General features: G+C 39.6%; 1 protein-coding gene across 2 annotated transcripts in view; it reads left to right on the top strand.

The window, feature by feature from the left end:
• Positions 1–20,448, top strand: part of TGFBR3 (transforming growth factor beta receptor 3) — a 186,785-nt gene that overhangs the window by 22,284 nt on the left and 144,053 nt on the right. For both annotated transcript variants that reach the window (XM_057500413.1, XM_057500412.1), the window contains one exon: positions 4,223–4,401. In XM_057500413.1, the coding sequence (XP_057356396.1) occupies positions 4,341–4,401 (61 nt within the window). In that variant the 5' untranslated portion in view covers positions 4,223–4,340. The remainder of the gene's footprint in view (positions 1–4,222; positions 4,402–20,448) is intronic.

The raw sequence follows: 20,448 nt of genomic DNA, 5'->3' as shown, positions 1-20,448 counted from the left end.
ACAGTTTGTGATCAGTAATGATTTGTGCTGAGTGCATATGTTCATGTGGAAGTACCAATGTCTGATGGCAGCCATGGCAGGCTTCCTCCTCTCTTGGAAAAAACATTCTGTTTTCAGAGATTACATATGAAGGGGGAGAAAATGGTTCCTAGTTTGTGGGAACAGACCTGGAGCTGGGAGGTAGAGTGCTGGTCATGATAAGACTGGCTCTCTCTTGTTTACTCCGCAGTATTATTTTGAGTGAGTGCTAGGCTTGGGGATTGGACTCCCCTTAATCAGTGAAACCGTGTTGACCTCTTCTGGCTTTAAAGGCTGTTTGTATCTTTAGCAGCCTAATTCTTTTAACTGAGAAATTGAGCCACTACAAGTTATAGTTGACCCTTGAACAACACAGGTTTGAATTGCTGGGCTTTTTTTTTCAATAAATATATTGGAAAGAATATTTTTGGAAATTTATGATAGTTTGAAAAAATGTCTTCTTTTCTCTAGGCTAGATATGATAAGAATACAGTATATAATACATATTATAAAAGTACAGCATATAATAATGTTATTTCACTGTTTATATTATCAGTAAGGCTTCCAGTCAATAATATCTTATTAGTAATTAAGTTTTGGGGGAATCAAAATTTGTACTGGATTTTCAACTGTGTGAGGCTTGGTGCCTCTAACTCCTGTGTTGTTCAAGGGTCAATTGTAATTTCAAGTTCTGATTCTGAATAACCTCATGTATACAGCCAGTGTGCTAGCCATCTAAGGGGAAGGTAGTAATTTTTCTTGTTGGCTTTTAGTCTACTGCCAGACATCGTTTTGCGAAGTTTTTCCTGTAACATAGAACAAGATTTGCTCTTAACAAAAAAATCCCAGTTAACCCCAGAATACTGTTCCTAATGAATCCTTTTGAACATTGGTTTAACCCAAGCCTTGACTTGGAAAACCCATGGTTTTCAGAGCTTGTTCGGGTGGGTATTTTCAGCTAATCCTGGTCTTTACCCATGCACTCTGTTGGATCATTGGAGAATGTGGGACAGCACGCTCAGTTTAATGGCCTCAGAAATAGACACCGAGGAACTCTGAAATTAGACCTAATATCACATTCATCTGATTTTTGTTTTTAATCCATTAAACTCTCTCTCAGAATTATTTTCTGTTCATTTGTGGGTGCTAAAAGTTCAGGTACCCTTGGAATGGAACACATTACTTTGAAATGTGGGCAGAAGGACCATTATATAATAGACCCTGAATTGTTCTTTCAAGATCTCAGAGTACCCTATATATATTTCTAAAGGAAGCATTTAGTTTATACAATGCAAAGAGATTCAGTGAGGACAGAAAACCAGGTTGGGGAGTCCCTGGTCTTTGCAAATTGAGTGTGATACAACCTCACAGAAGAAAGAGGCATTTGTATTTACCTAGTTTTATTTCCAATCTGCAACCTATCAAGAACCCTTTGACTATCTAGCATTCTTCCAGCCGAACTGATCCCTACGTTGTGTGTTAAGGCGATGGTGTATGCAAGTGTTGGCCGAAACTGGAGTTTCACTGAATGGGAACCACACGCTTCCCTTTTCATTCTCCTCCGCCTTAGGATCCTGTCACCACGTTGGAAAGATTAGACAAAAAATCTCTGCAGTTTATTTTCTTTTTGAACAAGTTACATTATGGAGGACTTTTAAGCTAAAAGAAGAAAAGCTCCCTCTTTGTTAGAAGCAGCAGTGTGTAGTTTCAACTTGTTTTGGACTTCCTCGGAGATGTTTTAAGATCCGGTGTAAACTTGCTGTGGTTTGCCTTTGGGCATCAAACTGTTTAGCTTGGCTCTATTATAGCTGTAATTGCTGCATTTTAATAATTGCCCAATATTCCTGTCAGCAATTTGCAGTCTGTATTTTTAATAGAACCATTTGCCATTCTTTTCCACAGGTTCATTCAGACCTGGTTTAAATCCCTGGTCTAATGTGCAGAGTCCCCCAGACCCTCTGCAGCTGTGGGCAGGGGTGACACAAGCTCATTAAAAATTTCCACAAGTCTTGTGCTGGCTATAGATGATATACTTCATAAAAATCCTCTGGGAAGCCCATCTTCTTCTGAGATCTCACAGAGTTTTGCTGTGTAAAAATTGCTCTTATTTGCTGAAATAGCATATTCGTTTAGAGAGGGTTTTCCCTACCAGTCCAGGAAATCTGATTTTTTGAAGAGAAAAAATAAGGACAAATTCTCATTGTTGTCATTGACTTTTTAAGTTAACAGAGGAGATTTGCATTTCATCTGAGGTGATGTAGAATTATGTGACAAATGTTGGACTTCAAGAGATGATTGAAGTCAGTTTCATGGCTTCCAAGTTTTTCTCTATAATGTAGTCAGTTTTTGAGGCAAGACCATTGCACCAGCATTGACTTATGCCTTAACTTGACTGGCAATTTTGTTGTTTTTGTGATTCTACTTTTTGGCTTATCTCCTTTATGTGCTGTTGCAATGCTTATTTTTCAGTAAATAAAAGATTGAACTTGTTTTACAGTAACTAAGAATTACATAAATAATTTCTCTACTTTATTGGGATAAATACACCTCAAAAGGAATGGACAAGTGATAATAACAGCCAACATTTATCCATTGCTTATTATGTGCTCAGCACTATTCAAAGCATTGTATATATTAATGAGCAATATATATATATTAATAAGCTATATATATATTTTATGTACATGTAAACTCATTTAATCCTCACAACTGCCTACAGGATAGGTTCATACATGCAGAAAAATATGCCCAACATCACCCATTTGTTTGGTGGCAGAGTGGATTCATACCTAGGCAGGCTTGTAATGTCTATCATAATCTATATTTTAGTCATATCAGGCTTTTAGTCACTGTTATATACCAAAATTGAATCACAGTGCATCTGATATATATAACAATTTAGTATTTAGTTTCAAGTCATATCTAAACAATTCTTTTGAAATTAGAATATTATTGTTATTATCTTTGAATAGGTAATACTTGCAAAACCCAAATGGTACAAAACTCAAACGGGAATTTAGTGAAAAGGCCACTGCTTTATCCATTCCTCTCCCCAAGTCACTGTATTTCCCTCCTTCTAATAGGCAGTTAGTGTTGCTACTGCAAAGAGCCATTGAGTATTTTCTAATACTTGATGCAGTACACTGAGACCACTTAGAAACTCATTTTCTATTGTCTTTATATTTTTGTATGGTATCTACAAATGCCCAAATTGGCTTTGTCTCTGACGGCGGCATGCTGATTCTTTGGACAGTATTTCCTGTGTGGGGGTTAAGAAGGCTGCAATCCCCAGCTATTTGAGATGGTTCCTGGAAACTGTGATATAGTAAGAGCATCAGGGTTTAGATCAGGCAGGGTCTTTGTACATTTATCCAGTTTTTGGATAACTTGTATTCCGATGAGAAAGAATCATGTCTTTACATAGTGACTGCATCATAGTAGATGCTCAATAAATGTTTGTTGAATTGAACAACTTCTGTGGGTCATGCCAGGCTCAGGGATACAACATGGAAAATATGCCTTGGAGCTTCTAAATGAGGCGATCTTTAGGGCTGTCGGAGGGATATTCAGGTTAAGCAGACCACCACAAGACTTGTCATTCAAGGCCCAGGATAGGAAAAGGTTAGACAGGACCTCTGGATTCTCTAGTCCAGTAACTAGATAGTCTCAAATGGAGTTGAAAGACAGGGAACACCTTTTTCCCATTAAGTTGGGGGCAAACAGTTGAAACAAGAATCATGTCTTTTAATGGTTCTTCATTTTTCAGATTTATTCTAAATGTATTTTAATTTGATCTTGCTGATAACTCTGTTATCACATTAGATTAAGTCTCTAATAAAAGTTGTTCGTGTTTTCTTCTTGGCACTAGAGAATTCATATATCAAGTGTCATTGGTTATCTTAGAACCACAGCATAACTGGTGATGTTATAGGTGCACCTTGATTTTCTTCTGTATTCCTGGAAACTTTATGAAAAACCAAAGACTTAAAATGTTAAAAATAATCATATCTTTGCAAAAGTATTTGCTATAAAAATCTTCATTAGGTAGCTAGCATTCCCCCTTAGTTTGCTGGAGCTCTGTCTTAGCATCTTTTAAGAGAAACTTATCTTAACACTTTTTACAAATTCTTCATTTCATTTAATGTGTGTTTTTGAAAAAAGCTCTGCATTAAGTTTTCTTCTTGAAATATGTTTATTTTTACAGGCTGTTTGCAATTTGGAAAGAAGGATTTTAAGGCCACTTCTGATTTGTGAAGATTGTCTATGATTCGAAGACCTACCGGCTGAGGTGACTGAACGGGACACACTTTGGAGAAATAAAAATGACTTCTCATTATGTGATTGCCGTGTTTGCCCTGATGAGTTCCTGTTTAGCCACTGCAGGTAAGTTGCCTAATGTAAATTACATGTTTTGTATTTTCTTTTGGATATGTTTTTCCTTAGTCTCCTCAGTTTAAAAAAACCAGGGCATGTGATGATTATACAAAACTTGGGTATTTATGTTCTTCAGGGAAATAAGATATTTGACTATGCAATGCATACTATGTTTGCCTCAGTCGTATTTTACTAGACTGGAGCTGGACATCCTAATATCGGACATAGTGATGCAGATAATTAACCTTCAGCGTTGAGGTTGGTAAAGAACAAATACACTAATTTTTAATCCCACTTAATTTTGTTAATGCATAGATTACATTTACTTCCTTGCCCTAAATAAGAATTTCAAGAAAGGCTTTTTGTTCTTTATTACAAAATAAGTAGCTCTTCTAGTTAGAGGTAACATTCCTGGCACAGACTGCTTACAAAGTATTTAATTTTGCCTCTTTCTGATATTTTAATATATAATTTTAAAAAGTACAGAAATATGCTGTGCTTCCTGGAGGCCCTCAGAGCATGAGGTTGGAGATGAGAAGAAGCAAATGCCTTGGTTGGGATATGGTGGCTTCAATAAGAGTGTCAGAGTATTAGACATCCCCCCAACATCAACATCTTAATGTTTGCAGTCAGGGTTACTTAACAAATGTGGAAGCTAAATTGCTCTACTTTTCTGTAATTTGTTTTGTGTCTGTTAATAAAACTAATTTGTTGGACCAGTTCTGCAAACTGGCTGGTCTCAACAAGAAACACACTGACTTGAAAAATGATTAACCTGTTGATTTTGGCTATTGAATTCACATACGATGAAAAGTGATGATAATTACCATTTATTGAGCGTGCACTACAGCCAGATACTGAGCTTAACAACTGTAGAATGTAACAATTAATAAGAATATTCTTTCTTTATGGGCTCACTTAATCACAGCTTAGAGGTAGGTATGATTATTTTCCTACTTTACAGATGAAGAAGTGAGATATATAGCAAGATTAGATAACTTGCCATAGTGGCATGTGGCTAGGAAGTGGAGAAGCCAGGTTTATATCTGTGCTGTTAACCTCTGTGCTATGCTGAAGAAACTGGACCAATGTTAATTCAGGCTTCAATAACTCAGACTAGGAGTTGAATGTAGGCACAGACTGGATGAAGCCAGTCTGCAGAACTTGGTGTATGAGATGGGAAAGCAGAATGTCCCCCTTGTTGCCAGTATCTTGAGAAAAAGTTGCCAGTTTTTTTTTTTCTTGTTGTTGTTTTGAATGCCAGTGTGTAAGTTTGAATTGCCCATTCTCCCTGTCAGCAGTTTCATTTTGCCTCATGATTGAAGAGTTATTTGCCTTTTAGCCTGTGTATTAAAACTGATCTAATTAAAATCTCATTTTAAAGTAGTAGCAAAAAAAAGAAAAACATGGAGAGAGAGAAACAGCTTAATGGAAAATGTGTTGTTTTGATGATGAGATATATTATCTTACCTGGTGGGTTTGAGGTAGAATTTTCTCCTTTCATTGATGCCTGGGACAGACTGAAAAACAAAACTGAAGAAGGTACTTCATGGAAAAGTGGTGAATTTGATGGCTGTGTAAGCTTTGATGTAATCAATAAATGAATGAGTTTTGCTTAAGACCTTCCTTCCTCTTTGAAGGCATTGGTAAAGTACACTTTTTTGAGTTGTATGTACACTCAAAGCTTTCCTGAGGTGTACAGTAAAACTGAAGGTACAGTAGAATTATAGATTTTATAACAACATGAGGCAACTGGTAGAACTCTACAACAGAGCTTCGTAGACATGTCCATGAAGTACGAATGCACATAAAGATCACTTATTCACTGAGGCCATGCTAACATGAGAAATAGTACAGAGGTAGAGATGTCTTTGAACAAATTAATGGGCCAAATGAATGAAGAAAAAGGAGAAATGTTTTGTTTGTGATATCCAGTGACTTTCTGTATAGGCCCAGCGTACTTTACAGAATGCTTTTTGGGGCATTCTGGATGAGTTGAACTTCAAAAAGATAGTAATAATAATGAATATTTATGGAGTAATTGATTAATTACTGTGTGCCAGGCCTTGTTCAAAGTGGTTTATGTGTATTACCTCAGTTTATCCTTGTAACTACCCTAGGAAGTGTAGGTACTTTGTTTATCCCTGGTTAATAGATGAGGAAACTAAAGCACAGACAGGTTAAATAACTTCTTCAAGGTCACACAGCTACTGAATGATATGTTTAACCATAAATCTACTGTCTAGGTCTGCAGACAGAGCCTTTAAGTCTGTACACTCTGAGAGAGTATTGATCAGAAGGGTATTTGTTTAAAAAGAATGGTAATGGGTTTGCTTGCCCTCCTGGAACATCAGTCGATCATTTATTCACTGAGGCCATGCTAAGTGCAGAACACAGTATGAGTCACTTAGGGCTATACAGAGAAATGTAAGAGTCATCCCTTCCTTTGAGTTACTTGTACTTTAGGTATATAAAATACACCAATATAACAAAATAATCAATGTATGGTGAGTGCCTGTAGAAGCTAAAAGAACTTGGGGTTAGAAGGGGAAGCCCTGGTGGGTTAGAGCAGCTTGGGAGGGATCTGGGGAAGTTTTGAGCTCGATTTTGAAGGCCAGGCAGAATCTAGAAAGGGGAAGGCATTGGGTTGACCAGATGGGAGAACTGTGCCTTGCACAGCACATGGCGTTTAGGTGCTTGATGTATTTTTAAAGAAGATGACCTGGACAACTGGTGTGGGAATGTAGCAGAAGGTCTGTTTGGAAGGAAGGATGGGAGTAGATTACGGAGGACCTTAAATATCAGAACGAGGCTTGTGGATTTCATTTTGAGGTTTGGATTCTCTCTTTTTCCATTCTCCTGTACCAAAGACATACACTCTTTAACCTTAGAATTCAATCTCTAGCCTCAAAAAGTGAGGTTGAGAATATGGCCTCATAAGCTTCACAGACAGTACTACCTGACACATGGGCTGACCCTTGGTCAAGAGCTTGCTCTCTGCCAGCAAATTAATTTGTCTTTTTAAGACAACCCTGTGAGTTGGGTATTAGTATTATTATCATCATTTGCATTTTACCCACAAGGAAACTGAGACTCGGTTTAGTTAATAATTTGTATGAAGTCCCATAACTAGTAAGTGACCAAGCTGGGGCTTGAACCCGGGCAGTTTGGCTTAAAAGTTCAGCCCATCAGCCACTCCACTGGGGCCTCCATGTAGGAGACCCTCATTGTGGAATGACCACTTTACTTGATTGTGTAGCCACCAGTGAGCCATCCTGGAACCAGATGAAACCCCTTTGGCCTCAGAAGAGATGTAAGTATGAGCATCTCAGAACAGAAGGACCCTCAGGTAATGGGCCTTCTTTATGTGCATTTGTACTTCATGGACATGTCTACAAAGCTCTGTTGTAGAGTTCTTGGCAGCAGAAGGGGTGGAGATTGCAAAAGGCCTCCTTTAGACTTGCAGCCAGGCAAGGACAGAGCACAGCTCAGCACATCCCATGAGCCCAGGTAGAATGGTAAGAGGCGGCTTGTTCCAGCCCCTCGCTGAAACTTCAGTGAAAGCTCTTCCTTCTCTGATGGTGGCCGAGGGCGGAAGAGGCAGTGGTCAGTGAGCCATGTCCCAGGGTCAGCAGTTGCTTTGACAAAACTTGTACTTCTTTCTCCCCTTATTCCTTGGTCACTGTGCAGCAGTGTGACAAGGGAGGGCAAGCTCTTGGTGAGCAAGAGCTGTGTAAGGCCCATAGGGCCTCCTGACCAGAAATGATCTTAAGTTTTGGGCACCTTAGATCTCATAATCTTACTAATAAGAAAGGTAGGAAGTTTCAAAAATAAATGCTTGCTCCTGTGGGCTTAAGGCTCACTAACTTTTCACTTTAAAATGATTCTGCTACACATATTTTAAAATATTAATTGCTGCTTCTGAGGCTTCCCAGAGTTAGGTAGGGCTGTGTTCCCAGGAGCCTTAATAACAAGAGAAAAAGGTACACAGCGAATTCAGGGGAATTGCTTTAGTTGGATGTGATGGACTTGTCAGTGCTCCACTAGCCCCTTGTGTCACTATGTTCCAGTCAGTGGGATTTCACTCAGGGGAGCTCTGCAGACATGCTGCTGGCCTCTATGCCAGTGGGGTATTGGTGGGATGGTTATTTCCCTTATTCCACTGTTTCCATTTGGTGCCTAGGTACATCCTTTTGGAAGCTTGCCCATGACCTGCACACAGACTTCTACTGAGCAAACATTTTTCTTTTCATCTCTACTGGACATTCATGGAGTTCTAGGTATAGTCCACAGGAAAATAGATTTTTTTTTTAGTTGGAGCTATTTTCTGCCTAAGAAAGCTCTGAACTCTGTGTCCATGGGACAGCACACAGTGATAACAGCTGGTTAATACTTAGTTTGAAATGGAATAAGCTGGCAGGCTTGTGGGAAGGCTAAACTAAGAGTAAAATCATTTCATATTTATAGTTTTCAAGATATTTGTATTCCTATTATTTCATTTGATTCTCAGAGAAGTCCCTGGGGGTATGCAGGTGTTCTTTTCTTCATTTCTAGACTGAGAATAATGGGATTTAGAGAAAGTAATTTAGAAAGGTAGCTCAACTCTTAGTCAAAACAGAACTCGGCCTCCTTCGGCAGACAAACTGCACTGACAGGTCTTATGGTCTTTTTGTGGCAGAGCACCCCTTAGCTCTTGAAACAGTGCCACTGAGCACTCTACTGGGTACTTTATATGTATCAGTTCATTTAATCCTTACACAAGCCCAGTGAGGTTGGTATTTTCATTATCACTGTTTTTGTAATTATTACTGCTGCCACCACTCCTATTACTGCTATTACACTCATTTTACCAGTGAGGAAACTGAGGTTTAGAGATGAAAAATGTACTATATAATGAAAACCAAATCAATTAAGAAAAAAGTTAAAGTGGTCACTGATGAACAGTCGTACAAGTAGTAACTGGCAGAGTGGTGGCAACTCCAGAGCTAATGCTCTTTCCATTGTGTTGCCCAAGAAGAACTGGCACTCTTTCTCTTGGACTTGACATTAGTGGCTTGGGGACCACAGAGGTGGTCCTGCCTTAGTTTTCTCCTCTCTGCCAACAGAGTGATCAGAGGCTGTAACTCATAATGGCAGGAAGGCAGGGAGACTGTTGGCGGGGGCTGCCACCAGGGAATTCAGGGGTAGAGGAGGGACGGACTTGAAGGTTCAAAGCAAAAGCAATTGCTTCTCCTGCCAATCCCTAAATCTCAGGACACAACTTTTTGGTTTGGTCTGTGATTATTATCATTTTTAGTTTGTTATTATGACCACTTTCATGTTTAACCCACTTTTGGATACATAGGGAAAAGATATGTAAATTGTGATGCCACCTATCACCGGAGTGCCAACTTTCTATTTATTTTAAGGAGCAAAGAACTGTATTTAAAGACCCAGAGTGGATAGAGTGGCCTGCGTTTTAGGTTGTGTTTTCTGATGCCGTGCACACTCAAGCATGATGAGGCCCCTCCCTGCTTTATGTTTTTGCATAGAAAGAGTAACAGACACACACACAGACATACTGGGACATTAGCTGTAGTCAAGGACAAGATGAGTTTCTTTCTTAATGATTCCCTTGCCCTGCATGGGCCTGGATGAGTAAGTGTATGTGTTGATGGAATATGATAGGACATCTAATAAAAGGTCTTTTTCAAAAAACTTGCATGGAGAGTTTACTAATAGGTAGTTGGGTAACTAGATATGTGTATATATATATAAAATGTAAGAAAGATACCTGCCATGAATGTAAGACTATACATAGATTTGAGGTTAGACAAGTCAACGGAACCCAGATTTCTTTCTTCTTTGCATCCTTATGCCTAGATTATGTAATTGCCACCTACTTTCTGGATTCCTGATTTATTTGAGTTATTTTAGAACACCAGTGATGGTCTATTTTATAAATACTGAGCAACATTTCCACGAAAATAGAGCTATCTGTATGTTCCCACACAGCTGTTTAATTGCCTCAGAGCTTATATTTTCACACATTGTGGAGGTAGGAAATGAGGCTTTCTTGGCTTGGTTCCTGTGATAACTGATCCCTCACACTCTGGGGCCACCTTGAATCATTGCTAGAGCTCTGAACTCCAAGTGCCGGTTTTGGAAGTGTTGTAGGAGCAGGGAGTATTCCAGAAATGTTCCAATATGAGATCTTTCCTCAGGCCTTGCCCTGCACATGGGTGTCGAGGCCTCGAGGCACTTGCCCCACCTTGGTATATTGGTCTGGCCTGCACTGCATCCATGTTACCTCTGACTTTCATTTTCTTTAAAACATTCTCTGCTAGGGTGGCCTAAGAAAGATTTATCCTGGAGTCCAGTAAGTTCATGTTTTTGTTCTCTGAGAGGATGCTAAATTGGGTGGCATTCTAGAGGGTTTGGAAATGCACTTGCTGTCAGAGTTCTCCTTCCAAGGACCAGGCAGCAGATGCTCTGGGGACTGAGACCCAGCTGTTGTCCTGCCCCATCCTGCCAACTCTTAGAAATCTTAAAAAAAAAAAAAAGAAATTACAAAAAAATGAGTGAAATGTGGAAAATCTTACCACCTTCAAAGGAAAATGTTGATTTTTTTAAAAAAAGTTATTCTCTTGGCAGTGAAGGGAACCATATAGTGGTAAGTGGTAGTTAACAGCAAAGGGAAGAAGTTCCAGTCAAACTGCTTTCAGTTCATTGTGTTGCTTTCTTTTGTCCTCACAGGCTTGAATAACTTAGTCCTACTCTAGCTGACAGACTGGAGACATCAGGAGTAGTGTGCCTGCCTTCCTTGCCAATTCGGTCCCAGCCCAAAGGATGTTCAGGTAGTGCAGGCCTCAGGGGAGCAGAGCGCCAGCTTCTGGAGTTAGCCCCTGCTCTGCTGTTTCCATTAGTGACGCCGTTGAGCTGTTCAGCGGTTCTCCTGTGAAGCACCTTTCCAGTGGGATGCACCTGTGCCTGCCAGCTCTGTTTCGGGGCTGCATGGTGAAGCAGAATGCCAAAGAGCTCCCACCCACTCCTTTCTTTTGAGTTAGAGGAAAGAACTGTTTGTCATTTCACATTTCTTTTCAATTTGTAAATAATTCCTATGTTTAGGTGAGAATTTGTAGTCTGGTCAATAAACTTGGAGTGCCTACCAAACCTCAGGTACTTCACTAGCTCCTGAGGCACAGAAAGGGGGAGGCTTTGGAGTTAGTGCAAACAATGAGCTTTTCCTCCTTCTAACATGCTTTGATTTATTCAAAAAGCATCTGTAGAGAATTTTAGACCCCTGGAGTTGGAGATACAGCAGGGAACAAAGCAACAAAAATCCTTGTCCTCCTAAAGCTTATGTTCTACTGTGGGGAGAGATGGACCAGAAACAAAAAATTGTGCCTGTTTTGGCAGGTGCAGTGACAGCAAAGGGGTAAGGGTTGTTAGTTGGGGACTATGATTTAAAGTAAGGTGATTGGGGGGCCTCTAGGAAGATGACATTTGAGCAAAGATGTGAATGAAAGAGGTGAGCTATGTGGCTATCTGGGGAATAAGCATTTCAGACAGAAGGTATAGCAGGTGCAAAGGTCCTGAGGTGCCAGTTTGCCTGAAGTCCTCAAGCAGTTGTAAGCAGGCCAGGTGGCTGCTAGAGAGGAGAGTCAGAGTTAACTGGGGGGCATGTATGGGGCTGCATAAAGCCTTGTAGGCCATTGTGAAGTTTTTACTGAGTGAGATGGAGCCATTGGAAGGTGTGAACAGCAGAATGACAGGATCTGAAGGATGTTTTAAAGGATTGCTCTGTCAGGGGTGTCAAGATTAGGCTGTTGGGCAAGGCTGCATTTGGGGATACCAGGTGGTAGCTATTGTGATAACGAAGTAAGAAATGAAGGTAGCCATGATCAGATTTTAAAAGGAGGGACCCTTAAGAGTGATATGCTGACAGAATGAAGAGCAGCTTTCTGATTTTTTTTTCTTTCAATTTGTTCCTTTTGGGGAGGAAACAGGATAAAGACATAAATCTCCTATCAGTAGAACACTGTGCCATAACCTAATAGTAAAGATAATTCCTCCTTTGTAACAGTGAAAGCTGATCTTAAAACAGAGAACAACCCCCAAACCATCTTAAGGAAATATCTTTGCACTGGGAATGGAATGACTGTCCTTGACAAGTTACTGCTTTAAAAGCCCACATTCTTTTTTCCCAACTTACTCTTGTGAGTTCCAGGTCTCATCCTTTTCATTCTCCAGGTGGTATGTTTTCCAGGATTATGGATTTTGATAGTTTTACGACCTTTTGCAAAAGTGCTTCTTGTACCATAACTAGTGTTTCAGAGAAACACAGTTGCATCCAGCTTTGTACAGTAAATAAATATGTTGTGTGTGAACTCATTTTTATAAATTAAGCTACGTATTAAGTGTGAACAAGTACTTGATACTTATTTGATACTTACGGCAAATATTTTTTCTGCAAAGAAAATAATCACTTTAAGATATGTTTTGTAATAAGAATATTCATGTTGGTTTGACTGAGGATGGGGTATATTCATTTACTTTTGGAGTTGGAAGTTATGAATGGACAAACACTAGACCAGTGCTTTATAAACTTTAATGTGCATTATGAATCCCCCTGGGGATTTTGTTAACATGTGGATTCTGTTTTAGTAGGTCTTGATGGGTCACAGATTATACATTTTTTTTTAACAGGCTCATGTGATGTTGATGCTGCTGGTCTGAGGACTGCATCTGACAGCACAGATCATCTGCTTTCTCAATACACAAAGTATAACACTGAACCTGCAAACACCTTCTAGAAAATTCCTATTGTCATAAAAGGGAACTTGGTTTTTGCATGCCTTTGAAGTAGCTACCTTGAAAACCTTTCAGTCAACTCATTTGGGTTAGAGAGGTCCATGTGCTAGAGAGGAAATGGGTTTGAGGGAGTGAGTTCCATAGACCCCTGTAGCTCTCCAGCTGTGAGTATGGTGCACCTGTAGAAACCAGGTGCATCTTTATTACTGGGGCTACACCTTGATATAATCGTCATAGTGTTAGAGAAGAAATTTCTCCCCAGTTCTTCCTTTTCTGTGCCTCTTTTGCCTTTTCCCATTTCTTGCCTTGTGACTTAGTAGACCAAGGTAGGAGACCTATGTTGATTAAGTGATCATGGGGACATTGGTATGGCACCTATGGCTTCTGGAGGAGAGTCTAGGTAATGAGGTGCCAGCTGACTGGACAACAGGAGGAGTTGAGGTAGGTTAACACAGGGTGTTAAAGTTAAAGTTAAGTTGGGCACACCTCATTTCTGCTGGAACTGTTCTAAGTTTTAATTCTAGCTTCCTTACTGATTTCTACTTCATCCCCATAATCAGACTCCAGGCTAGAACTTCAAAAAAAGTCAACATTTTTTCAGAAGGGTAAAAATTGCATAAGTTGTTACTGGTATTTGTTTAGCACCTGACACCATGTTTATTTATTATTTAATTTTAAAGATCTTATGACTTTATTTAGCGATGCATGACATGAATCAGGCAGCATCCCATTTAGCAGATAGAAAGGAGCTCTGAAGAGCTGAACAAAATGAAAGACTTTCATAGGCAGAAGGGAATAGGACAAGAAAGTTATGCCAGTTAAAAATAGGTCAGTTGTAGCAAGGTGACTTTACTTCAGGGGGTGACAAGGGTTCTATCAGGCAGATTACCTCACTAGTGCTGACCAGGTTATTCTTTATTGACTGGTTTAGGATTCCATTTTTGGGAGAGCCAAAACTGTAATGCAGTCTTTGGTTTGATGATAAGGTGCTTAGCATAAATAACTCCAGTTTTGGCCTGTTATCTTGTTTTTAACAATCCCTATCTTCCCTCTTTGATCAGACTCTCTGCTGAAGAGATGTGATCAAAATTCGAGGCATTGCACCTCTCCCTGCTGCCACCTGAAGTTCATGCAGTTCTTGCTGATTTTCTGTGTAGTATTCATAGGTCACAACTTGGGTTCACAGTTTTTAAGTCGGTCATTCTCTTCACTTCTAATCTTTGGAGGATCATTTGCTTGGTGATGAGCAGCTGCAAACATACATTTAAAGCTTTTAAGAAAATACAGTGCACCAGGGAGATTATTATAAACAGGATAATTCCCAATGTCTGCAGTACACTTTGGAGCCATTGTCCCCAAGACCCAAACCAATCAGAATCAAATAAGTCAAAGAAGGACCTGTTGAAGGAGTTACTGTCTTAAGCCAAGAGACTTAAGACAGTGAACTTAGGTAGCTGAGTTTCAATTCCCCCAGAAGCGTCAATCCCAGTGCAGCAGGTGGCAGTGGCCACAGCACAGACACCTCCTTGCTCAACTAGAAGATAACCAGTGGCTCCCCTATTATCAAGAACAACTTTGGCCAGAGAGTCTAGGGATTTTTGTTGGGTAGCTGTTGCTTTAGCAACAAATTCTGCAGTGTCTTTGAGAGTTAAGGAGCTGACATCAGTTTTATTAAAAATGGGGTAAGACACTGAGGTTTAACCTCTATGCCTGAAAAGCTGTCTTTTAAAATAGCTTTAATTTATATATTTTACTACTGAGTAGTTCATAAGGTGTTCTGATTTGCTTTTTCAGATCTCATCACTGTTGTCAGGGCAGGCTGTGAGCAACCGAAGGATAGCCCTGGAGTTTACCCCACTCCCAGGTGGTAGTCGTGCTGTTTTTGAAATTGGACCAGAAAAGTCCAGACGAATGCAACAACATTTACTTCTTTCCCCCTGCTAGTTTTTTCTAGACACCCCCAAAGTATTTTTATTTTATTGGCCATGCATGTGGAGCAGTCTGAAATTCTGTATGGCTTTAGGTAGTGAAAAAAATAGAAAATTTTCCATTATGAATGAGATTATGGGAGTGGGAAATCTTGGCTTATTCAGGCCTCTTTGATTGAAAGAAGAGAATTTTGGGATGAGACTTATTTTAATATTTAGCTTTTAAAACTATATATCTTAAAAAAAATTAAAACCAATCTTTTTGGAGATGGAGATGTGGACTAGAAGTGATACAAAACTTTTAAGTATCAAGTTAAGAATTTACATCCATTAGAAGAAAAAAATATCTTTAGGAAGAGAGAATAGTTTGAACTATCAAATTCAGATATAATTTGCTCATTATATAGTTTGAGAGCAGGGTCTGGCATATTGTGGGGGACCCTGAAGGCCTGGCCCCAGCAGTCCCCCACCTCTGTCACCCCAGGATCATCTTCAAGGATGGCTTCACTGTCAGTGGCTAGGGCTTAGCCTGGCCCTTGGGTGCCCAGGGAGTCTGTGTCCTGTTTGGCCACATTTAATTAGCTCTAGAAATACTCTATCAAAGGCTGTCTGGCAACATTTCATTAATGGTACAGAGTGAATTCAAACGCTCTAATTAATTGTTTTAGATTATTTGCAAAGCCCATGCTGGAAAACCTAATTCCTGTGGAGAAAGTTGGCAGAGAGGCTGTTCTGAGATTAACCTGGACCTTATCCAGCTCAATTGGCTTGTGGAGTTGGGCCAAGAGGAGAGTCGTTTTTCTTTTTGGAGAAGTGCTTGTGGCTACATTGTTCCCTAAATTGCCAGTTTACTGCTCCAGGCTCTTGCCTGATGGAGCTCATGTGGACCTTGCAGAGTTAAGGAGCCCAAAGAGCATCTCCTAGAAGTTTTGTTTGTTATTGGTTTTATGAGAGAAACGCAATTACTTAACAGTCATTAACTAAATAAATACTTCCCAAGGATGTCTTCTTAGAAAGAGGAAAGGGAGCTCTAGTTTGTTATGAAACAATTCAGGTTTTAAGTGTTAAATGTTCAGAGGCACCAGGATCAGGCCCCAAGTAGTTTTTTTTCCTTCTTCTTAAAATAAAACAAATCAGATGCCTCTTTTCCTCTGCCTGCCTGGTCCAGGGCAGCAAACTGCTACTGCATTTGGAAAATGATGTTCAAAAATCTCAATTTGAAACCAAGTGCATGCCAATTTAGCTTCATGGTATACTGCATGTATGAATGGGAAAAATAGGCTTGCATCATTTTGCTACATTTGATGTATCTTATAGAATAATAGTACCTAGAATTATGTCAGCCAGATGAATTCTGGAAAAATGATGAAAGTCCCTGCCCCTTAAAGATGAGAGAGATTTGAGACTTGTTGAGCCAAGTGCCAGTTCTGATGACTTTGAGAGTAGTGTAGTCAGTTGAAGATGAAAGTATAGAAGCCTATTTCAGTCTTACCACAGAGCCAATTGAGTGTTCTATAAGTGAGCTGTTCCTAGCAGTAGTATATAGCTGTGTTTGAAAATACCCATCCAGAAAATCTTCCAGTTCCTGGCCCTGGCCCTGCCTCCTATTGAAGGCCTCAGTGTCTTTTCCTATCCTGGGCTGGAGTAGTCTGTGTGTGAGTAGCTATGTATGAATCCCAGTCCAAATTGTGCTTCATTAACATGATTCAGGAGAAAAGAATTCTAATAAAAAATTTCAGAGAACTGTGCTGAGCTCTTTCACAATATTGTTAGATCTTCCTGAACTCAAGGAAGGCCCAAGAAAATCTATTATTTCTGTTTATTACTCAATTTGGAGTCTATTGGAAAAAACTTACATGAAAACCTCAGAAGAGTATGTGCTGGTTGAGGGATTTATTCCTGAGTGCACTGTGGCTGCTGTTTACTCAGCATGAGGCTGGCTATCCTGAGGCCCTGGGTGTCCAGCCTCCTCCAAAGCCTGTGGCCCTAGAGTAGCAACTTTGGACTTTTAACCCTTTTTCAGTCAGTTCCCAGGAAACTTGAGGTAGCTGATAGGAATGCAGATCTCAGAGCCATTAGGGATCATAAACAACATTTTTAAAGTTGGGAATAAAGTCTTTGAACCAATAAATGACTATGATATTTTTTTTTTGCTGCTTAATTTTTTCAGTCTCATTACACTTCCATTTTAGAAAGTAATTTTGTGCCACAGTGTTAAGACTTGTTGAAATATCCCAGTTAAGTTTTAAGTTATCATGAATAATGTTGCACCTAAGAATTACATTGATGTTTTTAAGAATGATTTTCTTTAAAAAGATAAAATTCAAGGTTACTCTAAAAGGTTATTTGCATTAAATGTATTTGAGTGGGAGAGAGGGTTTGGAATTGCCGTTGAAATAATGAAAAGTACAAAGAATTTGTTGCTTGTCATATATGTTTTGCCATCTATGAATATGGTATACCCCTTCATTTGTTTAGGTTTTCTTTAATTCTTTTCAGCACTGCCTTTATAGTTTTCAGTTTATTGTGAAGACTATAGTGTCTCCTAATGTGAACAGTATTTTCATGTAAACTAGTTCAACCATTGTGGAAAGCAGTATGGAGGTTCCTCAAAAAACTCAAAATAGAAATACCATTTGACCCAGGAATTCCACTCCTAGGAATTTACCCTAAGAATGCAGGAGCCCAGTTTGAAAAAGACATATGCACCCCTGTGTTTATCACAGCACTATTTACAATAGCCAAGAAATGGAAGCAACCTAAGTGCCCATCAGTAGATGAATGGATAAAGAAGATGTGGTACATATATACAATGGAATATTATTCAGCCATAAGAAGAAAACAAATCCTACCATTTGCAACAACATGGATGGAGCTAGAGGGTATTATGCTCAGTGAAATAAGCCAGGCAGAGAAAGACAAGTATCTAATGATTTCACTCATCTGTGGAGTATAGGAACAAAGCAAAAATTGAAGGAACAAAACAGCAGCAGACTCACAGAACCCAAGAATGGACTAACAGTTACCAAAAGGAAAGGGACTGGGGAGGATGGGTGGGAAGGGAGGGATAAGGGGGAAAAGGGGGCATTATAATTAGCACACATAATGTAGCAGGTGGGGACATGGGAAAGGCAGTATATACAGAGAAGACAAGTAATGATTCTATAGCATCTTACTACACTGATGGACAGTGACTGTAATGGGGTATGTCGGGGGGACTTGATAATGGGGGGAGTCTAGTAACCATAATGTTGTTTAAGTAATTGTACATTAATGATACCAAAAAAAAATTAGGTTTGAGAACCTCTATTTTAGAGCTATAATTCAGTCTTCTTCACCTACTCTTTATTATTAAGGATGAAAATGAATACTCCCTTTGGCCATCTGGAGAGTGATCTCAGTCACAGATAACTAAGGCCATTTGCTAAAGTGAGTTATTGCTCTGACTGGCTTTGTTCTAAACTGTAGGAACTCAGAGCTCAGTGTGGACTATAAGAAATGAGTTCTTCAGCTGAGGTTCAAACTGGTGTTGCTGAGTAGGGAAGAGTCATAGCACGTCTTCACTGTGGTAAAATGACCATCCTTGTTCCTTTGGACTAGAGGTCAGTGTTAAGGACAGTTTCAGAACCAAAAATTGGAAGTTGTGCCTTTTTTGCCAGGCTCTTGGGTTTTCCCAGCAGATCTTTGCTAGAGCACTGTCATTTGGGACTTACAGCTAAAGGGTTTTGTAGAGTTTTTACACTCCAAATGTGAGGAATGTCTAAGGACTTTATCAAAGCCAGCAGTGTCTTTGTTGAACTGTTACACTTCGTCTTAGGAGAAATAATTCTCCACCAGAGTGTCCAGTCTTGACGGAGATGTATTAAAGTTAGAGAGTCAGGATTGTATGGTTGTTGTGACTTTGGACTCTGGATTCAGACACAGGTTCAGATCCAGGCTGATTTGCAGGCTACTTGACCATGCCTAATGTGTAATGACCATAATATCCTCATATATAAAATAGGAATATCAGTAGTAGCTACTGCACTGTGTTCTTGTGAGGGTTATAAATGAGATAATGCATGTAAACCAGAGGGTCATGTTTATTTTAAATGTAACTATTGAAAATAGTGTTCTTTGAGAATGTTAACATGGCAAGCATGCTTACTTGGTCTTTTAAGATTCAAGCCTTATTTTTGGCAGTCATATTTTTTGGTGCAAAAATCAGATCTGATCCTTAAATACAAGGTTGCAGATAAGACAGACTATCAAAGCCCAGTTTCTTTATGTTACATATGTTCTGCACAAAGTGGTACAGTGGAACTGATGAAGTTGGGAGGAGGTTGTGAATAAGAAGCGCTTTTTTTCTTGTTTTGAAGATTTGATTTGAGTCCCAAGTTTATGACTTTCAGAGTTTCTGTTGCCTTATCTGTGGAATACCATTAATTGTGCTTACTCTGTTGATTGTTATGAGAATGAAATACATGTAAAGCGGCCAGCAGTTAATGGTATATAGTAGGTCTCCAAAAGTTAATCTTTACTTGGAGAATCTCTGTATTTAGGAAGAGAGATAGAACAAATTTATGATGAGCAGAACGAGTTTGCTGTTCAGCTGTGTCTCCGAGCAGAGAAAAGGAGATGGCTCAGGTGGCTTTGAAATGGGCTGCTTAACTGATGAAGGGCTAAATCTGGAGCCAGGAAGGAAAAGTTCTTGATCCTCTTGAGGAAGTGATTTGGCTTTTCTCTGGAAGTTGGAGGGTAGGCATAAATCATCAAGAAAGGCAGTAGTGGCACTGAGGACTGGGCTCAGTGGAGACAGGAGAACCCAGACATAATTGAGAGAGACCTCCTGTCAGTAATTTTCATCTGTGTGGTACCTCTGGGCTCAGTCCCACTCTAACCATCCTATTGAAAATAGTCATCCCTCCCACCCTGTGCTATTCCTTCTTATCTTGCTGTATTTTTTTCCTCCCAGCAGTTAGTCCCTTAAAACATGTTTGCACTTTCTTTATTGTGTTTATTATTTACCTTCCCCCACTAAAACGTAAGCTTTATGGAAGTCAAGTTGGTTTGCTTTTGCTCTGGTGCAGCTTTTCCATATATATGAACATATATATGGAAAGTACATGAATTTCCATGTCTTTGTCCCTGCTTGAATGTGACCTTTGAGAGAGAGGGCTGGGGGACTGTTCACTGATAAATGCACAGTCCCCAGCAGTGGGTGTTTATCTATTGAATAAGTCAATAATTATAACCACTACCCTGTGAAGACAGGGAGAGGGGTCAGTGTCTTTTCAATTTTCTAGGTAAAACAGTGTCCGAGTGATCTATGGTGGCTGGTCAGGTTGTTTTAAAG

Source organism: Manis pentadactyla, chromosome 4 (genome assembly GCF_030020395.1).
Source record: "Manis pentadactyla isolate mManPen7 chromosome 4, mManPen7.hap1, whole genome shotgun sequence".
In the NCBI taxonomy this organism is placed as follows: domain Eukaryota; kingdom Metazoa; phylum Chordata; class Mammalia; order Pholidota; family Manidae; genus Manis; species Manis pentadactyla.
The sequence above is the reverse complement of the archived record's forward strand: the minus strand, read 5'-3'. Positions and strand labels throughout refer to the sequence as shown.